At 37.7% G+C, this 23,183-nt stretch overlaps 1 protein-coding gene across 1 annotated transcript in view; it reads right to left on the bottom strand.

The window, feature by feature from the left end:
• tnika (TRAF2 and NCK interacting kinase a) overlaps nucleotides 1–23,183 on the bottom strand; it is a 78,737-nt gene that overhangs the window by 15,501 nt on the left and 40,053 nt on the right. Inside the window, exons 3-15 of the mRNA XM_043262740.1 lie at nucleotides 22,210–22,266; nucleotides 20,442–20,567; nucleotides 14,835–14,945; nucleotides 14,112–14,202; nucleotides 12,640–12,770; nucleotides 10,293–10,347; nucleotides 8,273–8,351; nucleotides 7,742–7,917; nucleotides 6,505–6,571; nucleotides 6,221–6,419; nucleotides 4,724–4,834; nucleotides 2,915–3,001; nucleotides 1,608–1,817 (exon numbers count right to left, since the gene is read on the bottom strand). Coding sequence (XP_043118675.1) covers nucleotides 1,608–1,817; nucleotides 2,915–3,001; nucleotides 4,724–4,834; nucleotides 6,221–6,419; nucleotides 6,505–6,571; nucleotides 7,742–7,917; nucleotides 8,273–8,351; nucleotides 10,293–10,347; nucleotides 12,640–12,770; nucleotides 14,112–14,202; nucleotides 14,835–14,945; nucleotides 20,442–20,567; nucleotides 22,210–22,266 — 1,500 coding nt within the window. The remainder of the gene's footprint in view (nucleotides 1–1,607; nucleotides 1,818–2,914; nucleotides 3,002–4,723; nucleotides 4,835–6,220; nucleotides 6,420–6,504; nucleotides 6,572–7,741; nucleotides 7,918–8,272; nucleotides 8,352–10,292; nucleotides 10,348–12,639; nucleotides 12,771–14,111; nucleotides 14,203–14,834; nucleotides 14,946–20,441; nucleotides 20,568–22,209; nucleotides 22,267–23,183) is intronic.

Genomic DNA, 23,183 nt, shown 5'->3' with positions numbered 1-23,183 from the left:
TGAGACATGGCAACTGGGTGGCTGCTGCAGCTGCTTCCTGTGATGTAAAAGCTTCGCGATCTGTTCTCTAACAGGGGGAAGCATTCTAGTGGGGTCTGAGGGGCTCCGATGGGGGACGTGGCGCTGACGGGATGGGGATGAGGAAGGCTTGTTGTTGATGGGTTGAATCTGTTTCAAGGGCCGGCCAAGGACCTGAAACAGTGAGTCAAGAGTTTTTTTGTTAAACACAGTTAAGTAGGTTGAAAACATCTGGGCCAAGTGCATACTACAAGACTCAAACTCATACTACTTTTTACAATGGTCTCAGAAAGTCTAATCAACTTCCAACATGTTACCAAAGATATTCCAGAAAAGAATAAAGTGTAGTGTTAAAGATGCATTCAATAGAGTCTTGTTATTGTTCTTTATGTTCTTTAGTTACCAATACCGCAATATTATTAGACACTGCACTGTCATCTATCAACATTTTTTATATACAACAGATTGTATGTAAACTACACTGAATTTGTCATGTAATCTATAAATCTTATTAGCAGCAATTACCTACCTGACACAAAAAGAACTACTACTCAGGATTGTCTGTGTCATTAAAACGTTCCATGTTATGAATGTCTTGACAATATTTATGCTAGATTTTTCAGCCATGTCAGTCTGTCTATCTTCATCTTTCACTACTTTGGCTGTATAGTTAAAGGTTATTCCATTTTCTCAGCTGGTAAAGCTTGATATGTGTGTCACATTACCTTTTGTTCCTATTATTCCAAAGAACACAAGGATTCAGTCCAACATTTATTAAAAACACAGAAGATCATGACTGGGGTGATCCATTACTAAATTCACTAGAAAGAAAACTATTATACAGTATTAAGCTCAATCTTCACCAAAACACCATTTATTTATTTATATAAGCACCTATATAGCAACTATTGAATGCAACTTTAATATGTGTGCTTTTGTGTGAACAAATTCTGAAATCTGTGATCATTGTATGCATCAACCTTTTGTAGAGTGTGCTTGGCATAGTGAAGCAAAGACAAAACCAGACAACTGTAGGGAATGTAGTTCAGACTGCTTCACAAAGACATTAAATACTGTTTCCTTCATTTATATATAGTGTTCTAAATGGACTGTGGCGGTCCTTTTGCTGACATGCTAGGATAGAACAAGAGAGTTAATCTGTCCAGTTTCATTTTGCTGACTCAGCAACAAGTATTGTTGGACTTTCAGTAAAATTTCCAGGCTGGTGACCCTAAAAAATGTGCTGGAAAACATTTCTGCCGCATAACACAGTGTCCTAACCAGATGCAATGTGTTTCCAGTGACAAGCAAATATGCACAGAATGTGTAACAGAAGTACGTGAAGCCAATCAGAAAATATTTGATGTTAAATGTACAGTTATTATCATTCGGATTTTGGACAAATTAGATTTAACTGTGGGACGAGAGAGTGCCATTGTACTTGTTGCTTATCATGGTCACAGCTGGTCAGGACGAAAACAAAATGAAAAAAAAGGTTTGCTTTTCACATCATCATATTATCTCTGGAGTAAAGCAACACTGTAATGCTGGAAACAGGACAACTTCAATGTAATTTCAGTTTGGCCTACCTCTTTGGCCCAGGCAGGTTTATCGCTGGGGTTGACTACATCTTTGTAATGATAGAGCTGCTTCTTCTCTGCAGGTCTGGGGTCTTGTTGTTGCTGCTGCTGCTGCTGTTGTTGTTGTTGGAGAGATACAAGGTAAGCTCTCTCTTGTTGGAGCTGTCTTTGCAGTCTCTCTGCCTGTCTCTGTTCCTCCAGCTGTTTACGTTTATACTCCTGAAGACACAGAGATTAAGATAGAAAAAATATTTTTTTTTTGGCAAAACATCAAAAAGGGCCATGCACAATGGCAAAAAGCACAATGACCATACACTGGCACACATACACAATCAAAACATGCATGTGTTCGATCAATTATATGAAGCTCAAGATAAAGGGGGGAGACAAATCCATGCCAGGCATAGTTCTGTCAATAGCAGAAATCTGGGGTGGTACTGCAGATGGAAATAAGACGCAAGGACTATTGCTCTGTAAAAAAGGTACAACTGAAGCTCAAGAATGGAGCTACTGGGAACATAAAACCCTCAAGTGCAGTTTTTCACTCTTTTATCGTTCTCTTTTCTCATTTGTCTCCTAGTGGCTTCAGTGGAAAGCACATTTTATTGCATCGTTCTGGCCTGCTCTAAACTTCAAAACTCCCAAGAGCAAAGAAAGAGGGAAGACCTGTTAAGGTCCACTTCTCTCCCAGTTTACCATAAAATGCATCACAGCAAGTGGAATTTTACAGAAACAAACTTCACTTGTTAAGGATTGGGAAAAAAAAAAAAAACCACAATATATTAGTTAAATGCCATACATAAACAAGTACTTGTTTTGTCGTCTGTACTGTTTAGCCATTCTGTATGTTGGCATTATTATTTTCATGTGTAGTGTAGATGCATATCATCATGAATATACATGATGTTTTGTACATCAATGTTAAAAACAACAAAATCGATCTCTATACAGTTGTCATATACTGTACAAAGCAGAGTAGTTAGCACAGTTGCTAAGAGTTGAAGTCATGCTGCTCAGGTTCAAGTCCAGCTTAAAATATAACTTATGTCTCACTCCTCAATATCCTTCCACTGTCACCAAATAAAAACTACATTCTTGCTTTTTCAAATGGTATTAATTGTCATATTTTACAAGCACAAGCAAAAATTAGGCGAAATGGCTCTTCATACTTTAAAGCAAAATAAAACAATTGTGATTGTGCATGCATGAAAGGATGCCAAAAGATTAACAGAGAGATATAGGTCAGCGCAGAAGCGGGTCGGGGAGGAGGGACAGGGTTCAGGGGCACAGCAAGACGAGTGTCTTCTCTCTGTTACCAGTAGGAGTGCCTGCTCTTGCAAAAGCTGTTGCTGCAGAATCTCGAGCTGCCTCTGTTCCTCCTCCAACTGACGACGGATATACTCCTACAAACCAGTCGCAACGCAAGAAACAGAAAAACAGGAAAAAAGAAGAGCGAGTTTATCACGGTTTGTACAGGATTTAGAATGAAAGTGACGGGAGAAGACCAAAGAAGATGAAGTGTGAGATGGGTAGAACTGCAAAAATGACAGAACGACAGCTATCCTAGAACCATAGACAGAACGATAGAATTATAGTTATAATTCGCTAGACTGATAGATAGCCATCTAGAAAGACAATATCATAACTAGAACAACAGGGAGAGAATAATACCTAGTTAGACCCATAGACTCAACAACAGCTACGCGGCTAAACACATAGAGCCATAGATAAAACTTTGTATGGAACAACAGCTAGCTTGATAGAATGCTAAAAACTAGCTATAATCATAGAGTAAAAAAAGATACTTCGCTAGATAAAATTATAAGAACAATATTTTGAAGCTTGATGGAAAGCTGACTAAATTGAAAAATAGCTAACAATAGCTAGCCAGCTAAGAACCTTATCAAAAGCAAGCTAACTGAAACAGTAGCTAGAACAATAGCAAGTAAGCTAGGTAGCTGGAACCATAGGGCGAATTCCAAATGGCTTTTTGGCTTCCTTCAGGGGCACTTCGGGAAGGGGAAGAGAAGGGTGCTGCCCATCGAGGAGAGTAGGGCATAGGGATGCTCACGACTTTTTGGAATTCGCCCAAAGTCTGTAAGATAGATAGCAAACTATCTATAATAACAGTTTAACTACTAAAAAAAAAAAAAAAAAAAAATTACTATAGTAAAATTAATTTGAGTCGCTATACAAACCATAGTTTAACGATGGCATAAAACTGGTTATACATCAAAAACATGGTTACAACACAACTATAATAAAGCAATGTTTAAAAAATTATATCTGACAAAATGAAAAAAAAAAAAAAAAAAAAAAAAAAAAAGAATTTTGTAGAATTTCTAGCGAGAGAAATGGGCGTGTGAAAAAGAGAGAAAAATCTAGTGAAAGATCAGATAAACAATTTAATGAAGCTGTGTAGACCTGTTGAATGCGTGGGAGAGAAGAGAAAGAACAGAGCTGATAGTGTGATGAGCGAAGAGCGGGTGTGTGAAGAGAAAGAAAGAGCACACTGGGAGTTTTTTTTACCTCAGCACACCTGAAACAGCATGTCTGAGAGAATAAAGTAGGTGGGAGAGGATACTGATAGTGAGAGCAGAGAGAGAGGAGTGTAATCGCTGTGGTCTCAAGAGCAACTGTGAGATGATGATGATGATGATGATGATGTGTGTGTGTGTGTGTGTGTGTGTGTGTGTGTGAGAGAGAGAGAGCGAGTGCGCGAGTCAGAGCTCTGGAAAACAGCACCCATTAACAGAGCCATTCTTAGAAACGTACTGACAGCTCTGCGAGGTAATTAACCTCACCCACACAAATGAAAGCGAGATATTCTCATCTATTTATCAAGTCAGTGACTCAACCGTCCCTTCATACATTATGAGATGTGTGGGGAAATGGTTCAAGGTTATGTGGCCACACGCACGCACACATACACCCCATTTAAAGATGGCCAATCTTCCTGGAGCAGATAAAGAGAAAAGCAGGAGTGCTGTACGCTTATTTCCCTTGTCTTATCTGGCTCTCCACAGAACTTCTTGGTTACAGAGCGGTTCACAGGGTTACTTCAACAACAATTAACTTCCATTAATTGAGTGTGTAGTTGGTGTCATCGTCGGAGCAGTGTGTACCTGCTCTCTCTCGGCCTGTCTCCTCTCCTCATCTCGACGGAGCTGCTCCTCATAGCGATGCCTCTGCTCCCTCTCCTGCTGCTTCCTGAGCTCACGTTCACGCCGCTGTTGCTGTGAGACACACACACGCACAATCATGCAGCTGAATAACCTGTTGAGTCTTTACACGGCAACAGTGTAGAAGTATTTTTCCTTCCACGTCCTCTGGTTTCATGTACACAGAGACTCCAGTAAAACTCAACTGGAGTGTGTCGTTGGTTAATGTGCGGTGCTATTGGGACGTAAAATGGCCATTCAGCCAGACCAGCTGATGTCCTCCATTATCCACATCAGTAGGTTAGAGCTAAAATGGATCTCTGATTTTAAAATTGATCAGTCTTTTGATGTCAGTGTAAGAAAAATGTTAGATATATTATATATGTTATATAAATGTTTATATATTAAATATATGTATATACATATATAAATACATGTAAATATTATCTAAATATATGCTTTGTGTGCCTTTAGTTTTTAGATTATTATTATTATTATTATTATTATTATTATTATTATTATTTTAATAATGTTAGTTCTCCTAACCCTAATCTTATTTCAGGTAGTTGCCAAGGCGACATTTCTTATTTTCATTCATTTTTTTCTAATATTTATATTTCACTTCAGCTTTATTTAAACAAACACAATTTTTATAGTCAATTTTAGTTAATGATAATAACCAGAGTATGTTTAATTCTTCTAATTTATAAGCACATATAAAAGCCACCATATTATTTTATATAAAATGTTACTAAAACATTTTAAAAATTTAAAAACTTACCAACAACTAATATCTTAAATATAATTGAGCAACAAGTGAAATGCAAAGTTTGATTCACTGATATTTACATGAATCAATTCGAACAGACAAGTTTTCGCTACACAAACCCATTTTTATATAATCATTTTTAGCATTAAGAATTATTAACAGAATTAAAGTATTTAAGATTCTTAATGGCCAAACAAAATTGCATTAAAATTATTGTAATGGTCACAATAATGTTGTTTAATAAAACCAGTAAAATCGCTGTGAATATTATATATTACCCTATATAATATACTACCCTAGGCCCTAGTAATCATATTCCAAGAATAGACTTCACACAAAACTAGCTTATCATTAGCATGCTGAATTTCCTGCTTCCCACAATGCACTGTTCCTTAAAATAACCCTTGGCCTCAAGCTATGCTGAGCCTGGTGTTAAAGTCATCGCTCGCTGTAAGAGAGTAATGCCGGTCTGTGCATGTGTGTAACTGCTAATGTAGATGTTCTCCATACGCATTAAAGATCTGAGCGGATCGAAGTGAGCAAATGCAAAGAGCCTCAATCACTGGATTTCTAAAAGAAAAATTCCCTTCAGAGCAGTTATGGCTTGAAACCACAGCTGGTGAAAACAGTTACAGTAAACACCCTGGCTTGCATACACACATACACACACACACACACACATGATGACGTACCTCTTCTAATCGGCGCCTCTGCTCTTTTTGTTCCTCAATGCGTTTCTGTCTCTCTGCCAGTAGTTGGTGCTTGTGTCCCTCGTTCTGCTGTTGTTCCAGCTGCTGTCGGCGCAGGGCCTCTGATCTCTCCTTATTGGCCAGCTGCAGCCGTAGGAAATCCCGCCTCAGAGTGGACTCTCCGGGTATGTTAATGATGGAGCTGCGTAGAGATGGATGAATGAATGGTCTCATATAACCACATCCACACATTCAGCACACCCCCCAGCACCTCACGCAGGATGTACCTGGCTTCTCCCATGTCGTGCTCCTCCTCGTCCTCTTCACTCCCGCTGTACTCATACTCCGTCTCATCTGCAGGTGTGAAAAGGTCCAGCAGTCACATTTCTCACATTCAAAACCATCCCTGATGGGGTCCCTGCCAGGTACCTTGACATTCAGCGTCTTTAAAGCATCTGTCTGCTTTTAAAGTGCCAATGTTTTATGATTTTGTAGCTTTTCCCAGAAGTGGGATTTATGACGCTGAAGGATTCTACCACCAGTTATATCATTTAGTTTTTAATGACTATTATTCACCATCTCTCTCGGACGCTTAAAATTACACAAACTGTACGATCGTACCTTTAAGGGACAAGCCGCATTTAATAAAATATCTGACTAGTGGCACTTACAACAAAGAAATGTAGCACAAACACTTTTTTGGAGCAAAGTATTTCCCAAATAGAACTAATGGTTAAGAGTATTCAAAATATTGTTGTTTAAAATGAGGGCTAAAATTCTTTTGATTTATTTATTTTAATTAATTCTCTTTTTTTTTTTTTAGATTTTTACTGTGGATACAGTTTGTGGAAATATCTAAATATGTTTTAGCATTCAAAGGTTTGGAGTCAGTAAGAACTGTGTTTCTGAAAGAACCAAGGCTCTATTCATCTGATCAAAAATACAAAATAAACAGTAATAATTTAATTGAAACATTTCTAGAATGCGATAAATTATTCTAAGATTATGATGAATATATACTAAGCTGCATTTAAAAAAAAATAGTTCTATAACAATAAACGTTTTACTGTCGTCTTTGTTCAATTTATTAATTTCTTCAAACTTTAGTGTGTATATTTTTTTAATATTTAAAAATACAAACATTCACCGATTCACTAAAATACTTTCGTTTAGCTTTAAAGTTTCCTTCTACAGCTCAATATCATAAAGCTAGAAGATATCTAAATGGCTATTTGGAAGAGCAATACTGCTAAACTCTTACATAATATAACTTTCAGCAATTTATAGGGGTTATACGGGTAAAAAAGACAAGCCAAATGGAAAATGGTGTATGGAGGTCGTGTTATGCGATAAATGCTAAATGTCAGCAGAGTTAGAGAATCCGATGAGGGCATTTTCCCCAGCTTAAAATTGCTGTACGTGGCTGCTCAGTTGTTTTAGTGTGTTCAATATAAAGTGTGTGAAGATGAAAAGGGGCATATCTGATTTGACATGTTAATACATAAAGCTAATCAGGTTGCTCACCTCTCTCGCCTCTCTTCTTCTTGGTGCGGTCGATGTGGTCCTTCAGCTGAATGCGGATCTGCCTCTCGTTGGGCAGTTCTCGGATAAAAGAATGTTTGAGGAGCTGCTCTGTGCTGGGCCTCTGGTTGTGGTTTTTCACCAGACAGCTCTCAATGAATGACTGGAACTTTTTAGACCTGCAGATATGAGGAAGCGCTTGAGGGAAAAGCTAAAGGCTCATATTTTTGGCTTCTTGTTTTGTCGAGCCGTTTGGCAAGAGTGAGTTTGTTTACAAGTTACAATGTACATATCAGTTGCGGTTAACAAACAAAAACCTGTACGTCTGGCGTGACAAGTAACCTTTCTCAAGGCGTTAGCGAGCAAATGGGCTGACATCTCGAATGAAGATCACATGTGACAGATGAAGCGAACAGTGAATAAGTGTTCAGGACTTCCTTATTAAAAGTAGATGGGTCAGAGTTTGGTCTCGCAGAAGCTCTGGACTGGGGGTCTGTCTTTGTGACCTTTGTGAACAAAGAGAGAGGCACTCACCACTTCTTGGACTTGAGCCTGGGAGCCGGGTTTCTAGGGATCAGAAACAGGGCTCTCATTGGGTGCATATCACAAAGGGCTGTTGGGTAAGAGAAAGAGAGGAGAATGTTAACACTAGATGTGTTGTGCTGTCCAAAACCGTCCTGCAAATCTCAGACTAGCTTTTAGAAACAGACACGACAAAATATCCAGTAGAGTATATGTTCCCAAACATAAAATCGTGACAAGAAGCAATATATTCATGGCTCATATATTAATATCCTTTACATACAATAAAGATCTGCTCTTGTCAGAAAGCAGTTTTAATATGCATTGCACTCACAATGACACCCATTCAAAATGTGCACAGAAAGCTAGCTACTAAAGGCTTTATTCACACTGCAGTTAAACATGGCTCAAATTGGATTTTTCCCCTCACATGTGACACCAATAGTGTGCTTAAATGTACCCATGGGGTAAAAAAAAAGAAAAAAAAAAGCAAAAGCTAAGCTAAGCAAAGCACAAAAAAAAACAAAATACAAAAACCAAAACTAAACAAAACTAGGGATGCTCTGAAATTAGTAGCCTACTGCTCATGCTCAATGTCTGTTCGAATAACAAACCTTAAAAAGCAGAGTCTGCTCAAATAATGTGCCGATGAGAACTTTTTATGTAGTATGCTTGTTCCTGTTAGTTCATGTTCATTCAGAGTGCATTAACCCCTAACAAGCACAAGTGACAATGGACAACACAATGCAAATTCTAATGCTTAATTGAGTGCATAAATTCAAATTAAATTATATGATGGTTTTTGTCGATGATGTTAGGATGAATATTCTAGGGTGGGGCGTTTTACACATCTAGGTCAGTTTCGCAGCATCACCTGTTCAGACAAGTGCATGACATGAGCAATATTTTAAGCACGTAGTTCTGGTAATATATATTCTGTAAATGCTTTCTTGAACCGACACTAAAAATGCATCTATTCTCAAATGCGTCTTTAGTTTTCAGCACGCCTCGATATAAAACCTCTCACGAATTATATGAAGAGGTTAAAAACTCGCTTTCAACAAATCAACCAAATATAAAAGCTAATACCGATTCTGGAACAGGTTTGTGCGGCTTGAATGGACGCAGATGGCAAGTATCGGACTACATGGGCAGGTGCGAGCGAGTTCCCAGCACAGAATGGTCGCGGTTTGAGGGTACAATGTCTTTCAGCCTGGCAGCAGCGATGGCAAGCTCATTCCAAACTAGAGGACGGTCGAGCTTAGTGAGTTTGACCAGCACTGTCACTTTTGGACACAGATCTGTTGCTACATACCGAGGGCCAATATGCCAGTGCCAACAAAAATACATGAGCACACACACACACACACACACACACACACACACACATTTCCATTTTTTGTCAGCAGTCACAACGGTGAGTCATCTCTCCAATGTACTACATAAAAAACAAAAAAGGCAAATTTGTCCTCAAGTGCACTGCCCAGCAGCTTTCTGTCCCCTGGCCAAAGCAGTACTACCCTGCCAGGGCACCTTCCTACAGGATTATTCCCCTCTCCAGCCAGGACAAGATCACTACAGTCTGCCTGCCCTTTTGCCTATCCGTCACTGCTCAGCCATCTGTGAGACAGCCTTCCACTGAGAGAGACTCATGCAGCTTGTCCAGACTCTGACCGTGAGGACGGTCTTATATATCCAACAGATGCAAGGAAGAGATCTGTGACATTCACATATGTTTCAGCCAATGTCATAATTCCACGCAACTTAACATACGGCTACTTTTTATATGCGTTGGCTTGCACCCATCAAGTTTCAAAATGAAGGTACATTTATTTGCTAAATATTTAATTAAGTGTAGACGCTGCTTGAGAGTTATTGAATTTTTTTTTTACTTTCCTAGAAGGGAGGATTACGCTTTGATGACCTTGAAAAATTAAAGTAGCCATGTCCTGATGTAACTTTGGATGGTGTATAGCTTTCATATGAAAACATAAATCTCAATATGCACAAAGCAGTGAAGCATTTTACTCACGTGGGGCTCCTTCAGCCATCTCAATGGCTGTGATTCCCAACGACCACAGGTCACTCTGAAACACAAGAGAACATTTTGAAATGTTAAAAAAAGCTATTAAAGAATATAAAATTAACCTAGCAAAAAAAAAAAAAAAAAAAAAAATATGGTGTAAAATTTAACAGATTTTTACAATTATTTGGAAAAATCTTTCTTTCGATTTAGGGTAAAACAAAACAAAAACATTTTAATTATAGTCTAATTATAATTACCAAAACCACAAATGCAATACAAATATAAAAACTGGGTTACGATAAAAATCTAATCTAAGTTCACATATTAGTTTTGACATTTTAAAATACAGAGTCATAGGGAAGGTCCCACAAAAGGAATGTGTGAGCAAGACGTTCTGAAAGGTAGGAAAAAAATATCCTTAACACTGAACACAATCTCAACTGAAGCAACAAACGAATTGTGTGGTACTGCATTACAACAGTTAAAGAGCATTGTTAGGCAAAACTGTCATTGGTTGCAAAAAGCGGCAGAAGGCTTTTAACACACCGCATGTCAGATGTTAAATCTCATTTTGATAACTATAGCTGCACTGGAAATGTAAAAACAAAAAAACCTGTCTGTTAAAATACACTGCAATAATGTTTTGGTCATTATGTTAGTTTATGCAGCTATATAACTTCAGGAGACGTTGATGTACTTGAACTGATTTAAATTTTTTTCCATATAAAAAAAATAAAAATAAAAAATTCCCAACCCTTTTTACAGTTGTTATATCAGCTACTCATGGGAGCGGATTCATCAATTTAGATGTTGGCATATCAGTTTTAATCTAAAACAGACATAGTTCGCTTCAGAGCCACAATGATTCACCCATCTCAGATTCTCCTCTTTATTGTTTTTTCTCTACACACAGATGTAACCACAGGTACGCAAATAACAAACCGGTGTGATAACCTTTAGTTTCTCTTCCATGGAAATCTGACTGCTTGACAGTTTCGCTGGAACTGCTGTCAGTAAACAATAAAACAGTCTGATGAATTCTATTGAAATCTGTGGAGTGATTTTACTACATTTTCAAAACAAAAGATCAGTGAAAGTTTCGCCCTTCTATTATTTGTCCCTTCTTCAGAGGAAAGACACCCGCGTTGCTGATAGCGTCTTTATTTTAAAAACACAGAGTTTTCCCCATAAAAACCTCAGAGGTCTTGACCTTTCCGTCTGCCATCAACAAATTAAAAATAAAAAAAATGTAAATTTTGATATGGTGATAAAAACAAAGAAACTAAAAAGATAACTGCAGTAAATTAACTGTCAAATCCAATCCAAATCCAATCCTGGACCACAAAACTAGGCATGAGTGTACATTTTTTTAAAACCAAGATTTACACATCAAGTAAATCATCTTTCAGTTGATGTATGGGTTGTTAGTAAAAGGACAATATTTGGATTTGAGAGTGCATAAAATAAAATAGTATTATTTTGTCCCTTACAGTGCTTTTTTATTGCTACAAATATACCCCAGCGACTTAAGACCCTGTGGTTCAAGGTTTTTTTGTATGTCAATTGTTACGTTTATTAAAATATTAGTAACAGGTTAAAACACAAAACTTAAATAAGAAACAGAAAATAAAACTGTTCACATATATAATTTACATTTTTCGAGTCCTTCAGCTGAGGATTTGTCGAAACAGGAAAAATTATTTCGAACAGAAGTCGGCAGACCTAATACAGCACAGGCTTTCATCAGCGGTGCTGAGCATTATGTCTATGACATGTAGGCAATTTGATATGCCAATATAAATGCCATGCAGCAGAGAGTAAAACCACTGCACACAGATGACATTTAATACTGCAATAATATCACTTTGAGCTAAACCAGGGATGGATTTTTAAACATGCATTGAAACAGACTAGAGCCTAATGCTAAAGAGAAACAAGCCAATATATCTTTTGACAGGAAAGGGGAGGATGGTGGCGTGTCCTGTTATACTCGCATTATCAACGCTGCCAGCCGTAGCACGGATCACTGTATTAGCGTGAATGATTTGTGGATAATGGTGACTAAATTATTACCAGGGCGAGTTTATTAGATTTTGATTGCATATGCTCACGTGTGTATTGAGTAAACCGAGGAGCCGTGATCAATACTCTCCTCTCGGCTAAATCACTGCAGACTAATTTGAAATGAGAGCGCTCTGTTGTTTTGCTCTTATAGAGCAGAATTGTCATTGGCTGGAGCGGCGCAGCAACAACCAGGAAGTATTTGAATGTTTTCACGCAACGCGATTACCGCTTCAAGACCGCGTAGAATATCATCTCACAGATTGCATGTTCCCGAGTAAGAAGAGCTCACCTTGTAGTCATACGTGGCGTCAGGGTTCTCGTCACACGCGATGACTTCTGGTGCCATCCAATAAGGAGTACCGATGAAAGTGTTCCTGCGGCTCACGGTGCGATCCAGCTGTGCACTCACACCAAAGTCCACTGGAGTTCAGATGAAAGAGACGGAGAGGAAAACTATTTTAAACAGGACATTTAACAGCAATGAAAACAAGGCTGCGAGGGATAGAGGTACAGTGCGTTTAACAGAGTTTACTGTTATTTAAATGACTGTTCAGCTATCAAAGTTTCTTTAATTACGAGACCTTTATGCGCCATTGTTAGCGCTGTAATTTATCCCTCACAGCCTCGTTTTCATCTGCGTTAAATTCAACTTGGCGTCTAACCTGATTAAGGTCTTATAGGCCATGATGCAATTACTTCTCTACCACTGTGAGCAGATGAAGTAGAGACGGCGCTTAAAGTACAACTGAGGCCCTTGTTGCCAAGTTATTAACCAATTCTTTTAGTGTAATGTCATGTACTAACCAGATGTGATGCAATAAAGTGGTAAAAGCCATCTTTAAGATTATGTTCTGATAAGTGAAAGACACCACGGTGTGGTCACATTTACTGTTGCTGCGTAACAATTTGCAAACAAAATAAATTGTGTATTGTGAAAAATTTCCCCACATACCCCCAGACATTCACATGAATTTGCTTCACTGACCAGCAGCTAATGACTACTGTGTGAGCGGTGCTTTATGTACTGACATACTATTTTGGACACAAAACGTTGCCATGCCGAGTAGTTTGCGTCTTAATTTGTTTTTCTTCCCAAAGATGAAGGAAGGTCTTAAAGGTTTGAACACGTTTACATAATATTCTAAAAGGAGCGAAAAAAACAGCTGCTGCGTTCGTGGTTATTTTGTGTTGTACCTGCCTTCAGGGTAGAAGACGTCCTACAAAGAATTGTATTTCATGAGAAGCTAGTTTAACTAGACTTGAAAAATGTTAAAAATGTACACGCAATGCATTAAACGGGTGCGCTGATATGCTTTCAGGTAATTGGCCTCTCTTCACAGTAAACACGGAGATGTATGAATGCATCTAATATTATAAAAGCATCGTAATATGTTAAAACAAATGTTCTCAATGCAGAGAAAAACTATTTGTTTTAAAAAGCCCCTTTCGCAATCACAAACCATTCAGCCTTCAGCGTATTTATGAAATCTGCTAGAGTAGCACTGTCAGCTAAAGGATGATCAATTATTTACCCCACACAGGCTAATTGATTTACCTCTGTTCCAGCCTACTCTGTCTCTCAGTCAATGCTAATTTTCTCACCGAGTCTTAAAGGGGGCACTGCTAAAGGACAACAGCGCATTAGTATTGCTGGGCCATGCTTGTTTCACATTCCTTTGCTTTGAAACCTTCTCTGCACAGTCACAGTGAGGCCTATAAATGCTATGCAAAGTTATCCAAGCCTCAGGGTTGCGCTCTTACCTAGTTTGACCTCCGCGTTCTCTGTTAGCAGCACATTCTGGCCTTTGATGTCTCTGTGGATGACTTTGTGATGGTGGAGATGAGTGAGGCCCTGGAAAAGAGAGAAAACATGAATTAGGAGAGGAAAAATTGCAGAATCCTTCATTAACACACTAGGTTGTGAATGAGTGCATTTAATAAATTGAATTTTACATTTAAAAAGTGACAAAACATTTTCACATCTTGCCGTTCTTGGTTTGATAATGTTACATAAAATATCTGACGTAAAAACTGCCATTCCTTTTATTAATATTTAGTTTCCCCTCAAGTAGTTCTAAACCTGTTATAATATAAATATACATTACGTTATGTATATAAATATACATTGGACAATAGTAAAATTTTAGCCACAAACTTTTAGCCACAATGTTAAATTGGCTAGTTATTAAAAATTCTACTTAAATAATGTTTGTTTAAACTTTTTATATTCATTAAGGCATCCTAGAAAAAATTATCTCAGTGTATTTTATTTAAATACTCCACTGTTTTTAGGTTCGTTTCAATATTTTTTTTAGAAACTATTTATATAGGCCAGTCTACACTGTTGATCACGTGGAATATCAGCAATATCTCGGTACAGCTGGTTTGGACTAGTAAAAATCACATAAAGCATCATGTTCCAAATGCTAGTTTAAAACGCAGCAGGCACGACTGTGAATGAAGCGCAGTGACTTGAGCCATTACCCTGAGGATCTCTCTGCTAATGTAGGCAGTCCAGTCTTCCCTCAGTGAGTTGCCCTTGGTGTTCTTGATCAGGTCTGTCACTGAGCCTGCGCCACAGAACTCCATCACCAGCTGTAAAGAAGACAGCGTAAGTCACATCCTGCAAATCATAATTGTCCTTTCGTCTTTCACACAGTCCCTTAAAGACTCCATTAAATCAAATTGAGAGATTTACGGCTCTGAGTCCAAGTCTGATAGTTTTAAGGTCATCTATATCCTACTGTACCTCTACTTTTATTACATAAATGCAATGATAATATCATCCCCTTTTAAATGTGTTCTGTTTCAATAATAGCAATGTCAACACGAAAAAGAAAACCGTTTATTAAACTATTTCAAGGGGTCTTGAAACACTTGGGTGCAGTCGTCCCATTTATTCTAATTTTGCCCTCGCCTACCATTTGCTTATCAAAAATATATTAGAACAACCCACTTAAACTGCAAACAATCACAAACAAAACTCAAACAAACAAACAGCACGATAGGGGCTGCCTGCTTTAATCAGCCTGTTACTATTTCATGGGATTCATGGGATTACACCCCATTGAGCACTGGCTGGATTTTATTATATATTAAGACAGAGAGGAAAGTCCCACAGATCATTAAAAAACATGATAAATATTGCAGCATTCAACAAAAACACCCAAGTAGGGACATTCAAATGGAGGATATAAATCTTTGAGCACTGCTCAACTGCAGACAGACAGAGAGAGAGAGAGTGTGTCCATTAATATGCATGTGGATGCTGGGATAAATGTAGCAGATAGCAGGAATGTCACCATCGTCATGCGCGGAAGATCTGATCCCTTCCTCTCCCACCGGTCCATGTCTCACAGACCCTAGACGTGAAGTGTTTAAAAGGCCGCATCACTCAGGTTTTAATTGGACCTGATTTGGCTGCAAGAACCAAACTTGCTGGCAAGCACAAGAGATCAGGAGGGACTTTCGCTTTAATATCTGACGTGACTGTCGTTTAAGATGCAACTGTGTATAAATCTAGAAGTGCATGTCTTCTCTCACTGCTCAAAAAAAAACAAAAAGAAACAACACTTTTTACTCAAGTGACTCACACAAATTTTATGCGTTTCTGAAATGCCCTTGGAAAATTAATTGAAGTAAAAGTTCATCTTTTCTTCGGGCGTCATGATTATTTGTAATAACGGGACGGGTAATTCCTCAGAAGCAAAAGGTGATATTACTGTAATACGGATAAGCCCATATTACAGAGGTTAATCATAGTCCATTAATCTTTGTCCGTTTGTTTTCCCAGGTGCAGGCAGTGAACTTTTACAGATGAAAACAGGATTTGTACTCCTGAAAAGGGCAACTGACAAATAGCTAAATCTACCGTTCTAGTACAGAAATCTGCAAAAGTGTTTTTTGAGAAACACCTACGTTTTCTAAACACCTACCTCATGGAATTTACTCAACGTAGAAGCTAGATTTCATTTACCACAAATGAAAATGACAAGTACGGCCCATTAAATAGATGCACTGTTTAGTACCTGATTGCTGTTTGTAGAAAACATTAACACCACATCTTTCCAGAACAAAAACAACTAATCTAAAAAAGCGTAGTCAAATTGCCAAAAAACAAGAGATTTTTCATGCTAAAACACTGCTGCATTCGGTTTGTTACTCACAACAACTGAACATAACACCAGTTGTGGATATGAAAATGGCTTCGAAATGTAGCTAGTCAGCTTAGCTGATCCTCAAACCCCTACGATTTAGCCTTATTCTGCTGTAATTGGAAGTGACTTGTGCTTCTAGCTCCTCTAATCGCACTTCAGCGGCGAGTGTCCTGTCTAGTCACGAGCCCTTGAGCACAGCCCTCAGGTTCAGAGATGTGTGCTCAACCACACAACAGCCACTCAAGCTGGCTGCATCTGGAAATGGCCAACAGTTAAATAAGGAAACACTTTACATTATTCAGTTCTCTGAATCTGAACATTTGCTTCTGATGACAGTATGACTTAAAGGCACAGTTCACCAAAAGTGAAACTTGTCATTATTTACAGTATTCATTATTGTTATTCTTTATATTTGTTGAGCGCAAGAGATTATATTTTGAAGAATGGTTGGTAGCTGCTGACATTCAAAAATATGCCAGGGGGGTCAAATTGCTACCAGCAACATTTTGGTTACCAACGTTTTTCAAAACTTCTTTTTATAAATGTTCAACAGAAGAAAGAAATGGACATTTTTGGGGTGAACTATACCTTTAAGAACTGTGAAGTTCAAACGAGGGAGGTCCATTGTGTAACAACAGCTGACGTTAAGCTCAGTAGCCTAATCTTGATTTCTAAACAAATCATAATCCACTTATGAAATACAAAACCACAACAACTCACATAAAGAAGCATGATGTGCTGCATGACCTCTTTAATACTTTATGAATCATGAGAAACTTGCTATTTTTCTGTCTAGAAAAGGAGGAAGAATGAGATCATTGAGCAATGCTCATGAGGCTGTGTTTTGGGTGATGGCGCTTCTCTATTTTAAGACGTTGACTCATTTTCACAGACTATCACACTCAGTCGTAGGCTGTGATTCAGCACCAATGCATGTCTCCTAGACAGAAGAGTGTATATACAGTACAGTACGACTGTGTGATGTTTAGGCATTTTTGCAGCAACATGAACAGAATCAAAACTCATTTGCAATATATACGGTGTTTGATGGTGATACCAAAAAAAAAAATCCTGATAATTTACTCACCCCCATGTCATCAAAGATGCTCAAGTCTGTCTTTTTACAGTCAAAAAAAGGAAATAAGTTTTCAGAGAGAAAAAAAAAAAATCTAAAGATTTTTCTTCCTATAAGGAACTTCAATGGGTTCAAGGACCAAATTGCATTTTCAGTGGAGCTTCAAAGAGCTCTACACGGTCCCAGCCAAGGAATAAGGGCCTTATCTAGTGAAATGATCTGTCATTTTCTTTAAAAAACATTATATATTTAAGCAGAAATGCTCATCTTGCACTAGTTCTGTGATGCAAGTCCACATTGCATAATCACACAGGGAAAGTCACACAGTAGAAGTAGAACAAACTTCATCTTTGGTTTGTTCGATATGCTAACCGACAAGCATTTTTATTTATTTATTTTTTTTAAGTCAACCTTGCTGTCCGAACAGGAGCTTTAACAGTTAGCCCAGCAAAAACCAGCCTAAAGAAATGCGAAAATGACATGCTAGTGTAAGCTGGTCTTTTTAAAGGGCATGTTTTCATTGCCTCTATGTCCTCTTCAACAGACTGAAAAGAATGTGCAATGTGCTGCAAACTAATCTTTGTGCGCTAGGACAAAACCGAAGGAGTAATTTATAGGCTTCAAGCTTAATTCAGCGTCCGCAGCACTAACTGCTGTGTTAAGTTGGTGAGAGCAATCGTAAAATAGAAAGTGCTTATGCAAGAACTGCTCTGAAGCTGAGTGCCAGAGTGAATGGATTCCCTTGGAAACATGCACGCCAACTACCTGAAGAGCAAGAGCAAAATTCAATGTGGGTTTCAATCATTTGATCGTGCCAAAAGCTTCTTTCCCAATCTGTGTCTCTGGGCTTTTGATTGGCAGGTCAGAGGGAATACTAAAGAGGTCTGTGGCCCTCAAGTCTTACAGCAGTGGGAACGTCACCCTTCATCTGAAAGGTCTGCCCATTCAAAAGCTGTCACTCAGCGCTGAGATGTGTCACAAATGCACTTCATTTCCTGCGATGTCTATCTTTATTGGTGGAGCGCTTCATCTACGTGCCCCTGTGTGTCCCTGCAGCCGCTGATAAACAACACAAATTACCCTGCCACTATCAGACCTGTCTTTCCGCTGAGAAAGAGAAGGGAAGTGGAAGAGGAAAAGAAAAAATATGGATTAGAAAAGTAAACTAGAGTGGAAAGTGATTTGAAAGGATAAGTATAGGCAGCAGATTTAAATAATGCCCTATCGACTTATTACTGTGATCATTACCGACTTCATTATACACTTTCAGAAAAATAGATGAACAGCTGTCACTGGGGTGGCACTCTATGCTACAAAAGTATTAGTACCTTGCAGATACATATTAGTTCATTTTGAAAGGGTGACAGTTCTGTACCTTTTGTCTGAGAGAGTATTTGTTAAAGGTTTGTCTGAGCCAAACACCATCAGTAGAAAGACGAAATACAGTCACTACATCACTGGAACTGTGAAAATGACTTCCAAGTTTTAAATGTAATTTGATATCAGTTGTCACACTCTTTAAGCAAATCTGAGCATATCTCTGACGAATCAGTCTTTCAATAGACAGATCACTCAATTTGGGGTAATTTTGACAAATAATGTAGGTAAAACACTGGATTATTACTATTGTATAGAGTGATTTTTTTTACAGTGAGCCTTAAGGAAATTTTGTGTGAAATATGTTGTTTGCTTAAATAAAAAACATTTTATATTTGTAACAATACACATGCAACATTTTCAATGCAATTTTAAAACATCCCGCTTGAGAACTAATGATTTATATTATATCAGCAGCATTATGTTGTTATAGATCAACCTCATCTCTAAATATTGGTTTTTGGGTTTTAAAAATCCTATATTGGTCAGCCAGTACACTCAAGCACATATCAAATGAAAGTCACAACTGAGTGAGAAAAGTACATAAAAAGACACATTCTGCTGTTACAATCTTTTCAAAAAGTCTTCACAGCCTTTACAAAGTCCTTAACTTTTCCCAGCACAGAGTTCCATTAACTCTCCATGACAACAAGTCTGTAGTCGAGACAACGGTGCTTTGATTCCTGGGCATCAATGTTCATTCAATACTGATTAAAGCCCCCGTTTTAATAAATTATCTATCAAATCTTTCAAATCAAATGATTTGTTCAAAATAGCTGAATCAAAGCAAATGTCCGTATGTGCATGATATCCATCTTAGATTCTATGTGATATTAGTAGTTTTGAATACTATTTAGGGAGGGTGGATAGTAGGCTATACACACTGGGGGACAGGGAGTGAGTCCATCTGAATGGACAGTAGAATCGACTGATCCAGTAATTCATTCCAATACAAATTCATTCAAGGAACAGAACACCATGTTGCTTTGCACTATAAAATTAAGAGTGCATTAGTATGTGCTGATATTCATAAAAGTACATTGTTTTTGCAATGAATTTAAAACAAAAAACATGGATTTTTTTAATTGATGGAATTATAAGGTAATACGTAAGGGAAATGTATTTAAATTCTTCAAAGTATTTAAAATCATCTTTTTAAAAGACCTTTAGAAGCATTCTGTGTGGAAAAAATAAAATCAAATTGCGTGTGCTTGTTACAATACAGTCAATTATCATAACTAGACAATTTTAACATTTCATGCATATGATAAGTTTTACGTAATGCACAAAAAAGTAATAATCCAAAGGGGATGGTAAGGGAAGATTGTGGTTTTACTAAGTGGATGCTTTTTGTCATTTTTCCAACCGCATCCCCCCTCAATTCAAGCCCTGCTTATAGGCCCATAAAAGAGCACGTATACACAGGGAAGCACAGATGGATATAGTCTCTCTTCTATCTCCACTGGCACACTGGGTACTCACCCACAGCTGGTCGTCCACACCGGGAGGGTTCTTTTTAATGAAGGCACCATAGTAGGTGGCAATGTTCCTGTGGTGAGAGTATTTCTTCAGCATGTTGATCTCAGCTTTGATCTCCTCCTCTTCCTCCTGTCAAGACACATTTAGCAGGGAATCATTGGATATCTCCCTACTCTCTCAAGTACAGCTTGAGGCCTGCGGGACCACTCTAGTGACCTATAATAAGGGGCTGATGGCCCACTTACAGATGCAGGTGCTTTTACATGAAGTAGATGGGCGAAGGAGGGCAGAGAGCAGAGAATTAGCTCTTGGCCCCAAGAATTACATCCTGACTGAAGTGTCCCTCTGGGACCCCCTCAAGTCCCCCAACTCAATGAGCTCTTCTCAAGAGCATGCTGGACTCAGTTGATGAACAACTGTTTCAGCTAATGACAATTCTCTTTACCTGCTCTCTCATTCTCTACAGATCACACACACACTTCATTTCCTAGAACATCTAAACCTGAAAACCGGATTCCCTCATAACCTGAGCAATGGATTTTTTTAATGATTTTAAAAATCATCTTACAGGATACTGCACAAAAAAGCCAGTTACATATTAGAAATGTATGCTCTCTTTACCAGATTTGTTACAGTGTAATAGACTTGGAGATTAATGTATCGTGATTACTGGTTTCATTACTAAATTTCTATTTTTGTCTTTATCTAACGCTTACTTAAAAATTCATGTTTCAAAACACTAATAATAAACGCAATCGTGAACAAATCTGAAAATGAATATAAATTTTGTATATCATACATGAAAATATAAAGGTTTTGATTCCTAAATTCACTTATAATTCATTATAATTTTAAAATGCATTGGTAAGCAGCCTTCAGAAAAGTAATTATCAGCTTTTCTGCCTTGGACATAATGTTATTAATGCAATTAAAATGTATTAACTGTAGAAATTTTTAAACATTTTCTAGGTCTAGAAAACAATTTTCAGAAGAGGGTCCTGAAATTATTAATAAAATGTACTGCACGGTCAACCTATACATTAGCAGAATAGACATGGCATTTTTTCTAACATCATAGGCATTTTAGAAAAACTCATATATTGTCTAAAATGATGTCTATGAAGGCAGTCGATAATGTTTCGAAAAAGCCATAGTCTGTAGCACAGGGAAGACGTTCATCCTAAAGAACAAGGGCCTGCTAATCAAGTGTTATTCACCCTGAAATAACTGAGGGCAGCCACAAGCCATCACAAACACAACCAACGGTGGCCAGTGAAATCATAACAGCTTGTGAATTGAATTCGCTACGGTATTTCCAAATCTACAACAGCTTATTAAATGCTAAATTGACTTTAGATTAAAAAATAAAAAGATAGATTGGAAAAATCTGCCGTTAAAAACTGCAGACGTGACTGAAATACTACAACTGAACACAAAAAAACGGAGCCCAAAAGACACTTGAGCAAACTCGACTTTAAAAACACACAAAACACTGTAGCCTTATCTTTTCTGCTCTATTTTTAAGAGGGATGCTAAAAGGTTATTAACAAAACATCGTATTGTATCATCCAGAGAGCTAATGAGGAGAAAACCAAGCCTTGAGGATATATGGATATAATAAAACGTCAAAAATAAGATCAACTAAGCCTAAAATAAACCTGCAGATTTGAGCAGAGGACTTTTCAGGAGGCTTTCGACGTCCCGTTGGTGAAAAGCAGCTTCAGAGCATAATAAGAGGTCAATGCTGAAGAAGAGATGAAAATAAACTCACCCCTGTGACATCCATGCACTTGATGGCAGCCAGTTGACCTGTTTTGACATGTCGGCCCTGCAGAGAAACAAACATGGATTGAGTTTAGGAAAAAGCTTCAAATTTGGAGTATTATAGCGACTTCATCGTGCCTTTCAAAACAACCAAACGATACATACCCAAATATTCAAATGGACACATTCATAGCTTCTAATACTTCTACTTTAGGCAAACAAACAACGATTTTAAACAAAGAACATGAATCGATTATGTCCTTCCTTAGATAAGACTGTTTTGCTCATGAAATGCCCAAATAAGGCTCGATTTTCATCAACAACATCTTTAATGATTCAGTAAGATATTTCAAGGAAGGCTGACCTAAATTCCAGCATTTTCTGATTATCCAAATAAATACACTCAGAGAAATAAATACACTTCACAAAAAAACTATTGTTCTGTAATTGCCAATTAATTACTGCAAAATAGAGGCTCACATTAACACTACAGATCACACCTGTATTACATTTAATTACGCCTTTCAAATAAAACTCAATGGGCATATTTGTTTGGTTAATCTTCTTTTATTATCATCATCTCTCCAGTATGTTTCTCAATTACCTTATCTGAAAAAAAATCTATTAAAATAGCAGGGCTGTCATACACACCTCATATCATCACTGTGTGACTTCTGTCTATAAAAAGGCACTGATAAATACTTTCACTTTTAAAATAAGAACTTTAAGCCATGTTAAGTCTAAGAATAAGTGATCACTATGCGGTTCTTCAGTTCTAACTATAAACCTGAGCACTGTGTGTGATGCAGTTCAGGGACGGTAAGATTTTTGAGATGTTTTTGAAATAAGGTCTCTTGTTCTCACCAACGCTGCATTTATTATCAGAAAACTACAGATAAAACAGTAATACTGTGTAATATTAACATTTCAAATTATTGTTCTTTTATTTATTTTTCCTGTGACGGCAATGCAGCATTTTTA

Source organism: Puntigrus tetrazona, chromosome 2, assembly GCF_018831695.1.
Source record: "Puntigrus tetrazona isolate hp1 chromosome 2, ASM1883169v1, whole genome shotgun sequence".
In the NCBI taxonomy this organism is placed as follows: Eukaryota; Metazoa; Chordata; class Actinopteri; order Cypriniformes; family Cyprinidae; genus Puntigrus; species Puntigrus tetrazona.
The sequence above is the reverse complement of the archived record's forward strand: the minus strand, read 5'-3'. Positions and strand labels throughout refer to the sequence as shown.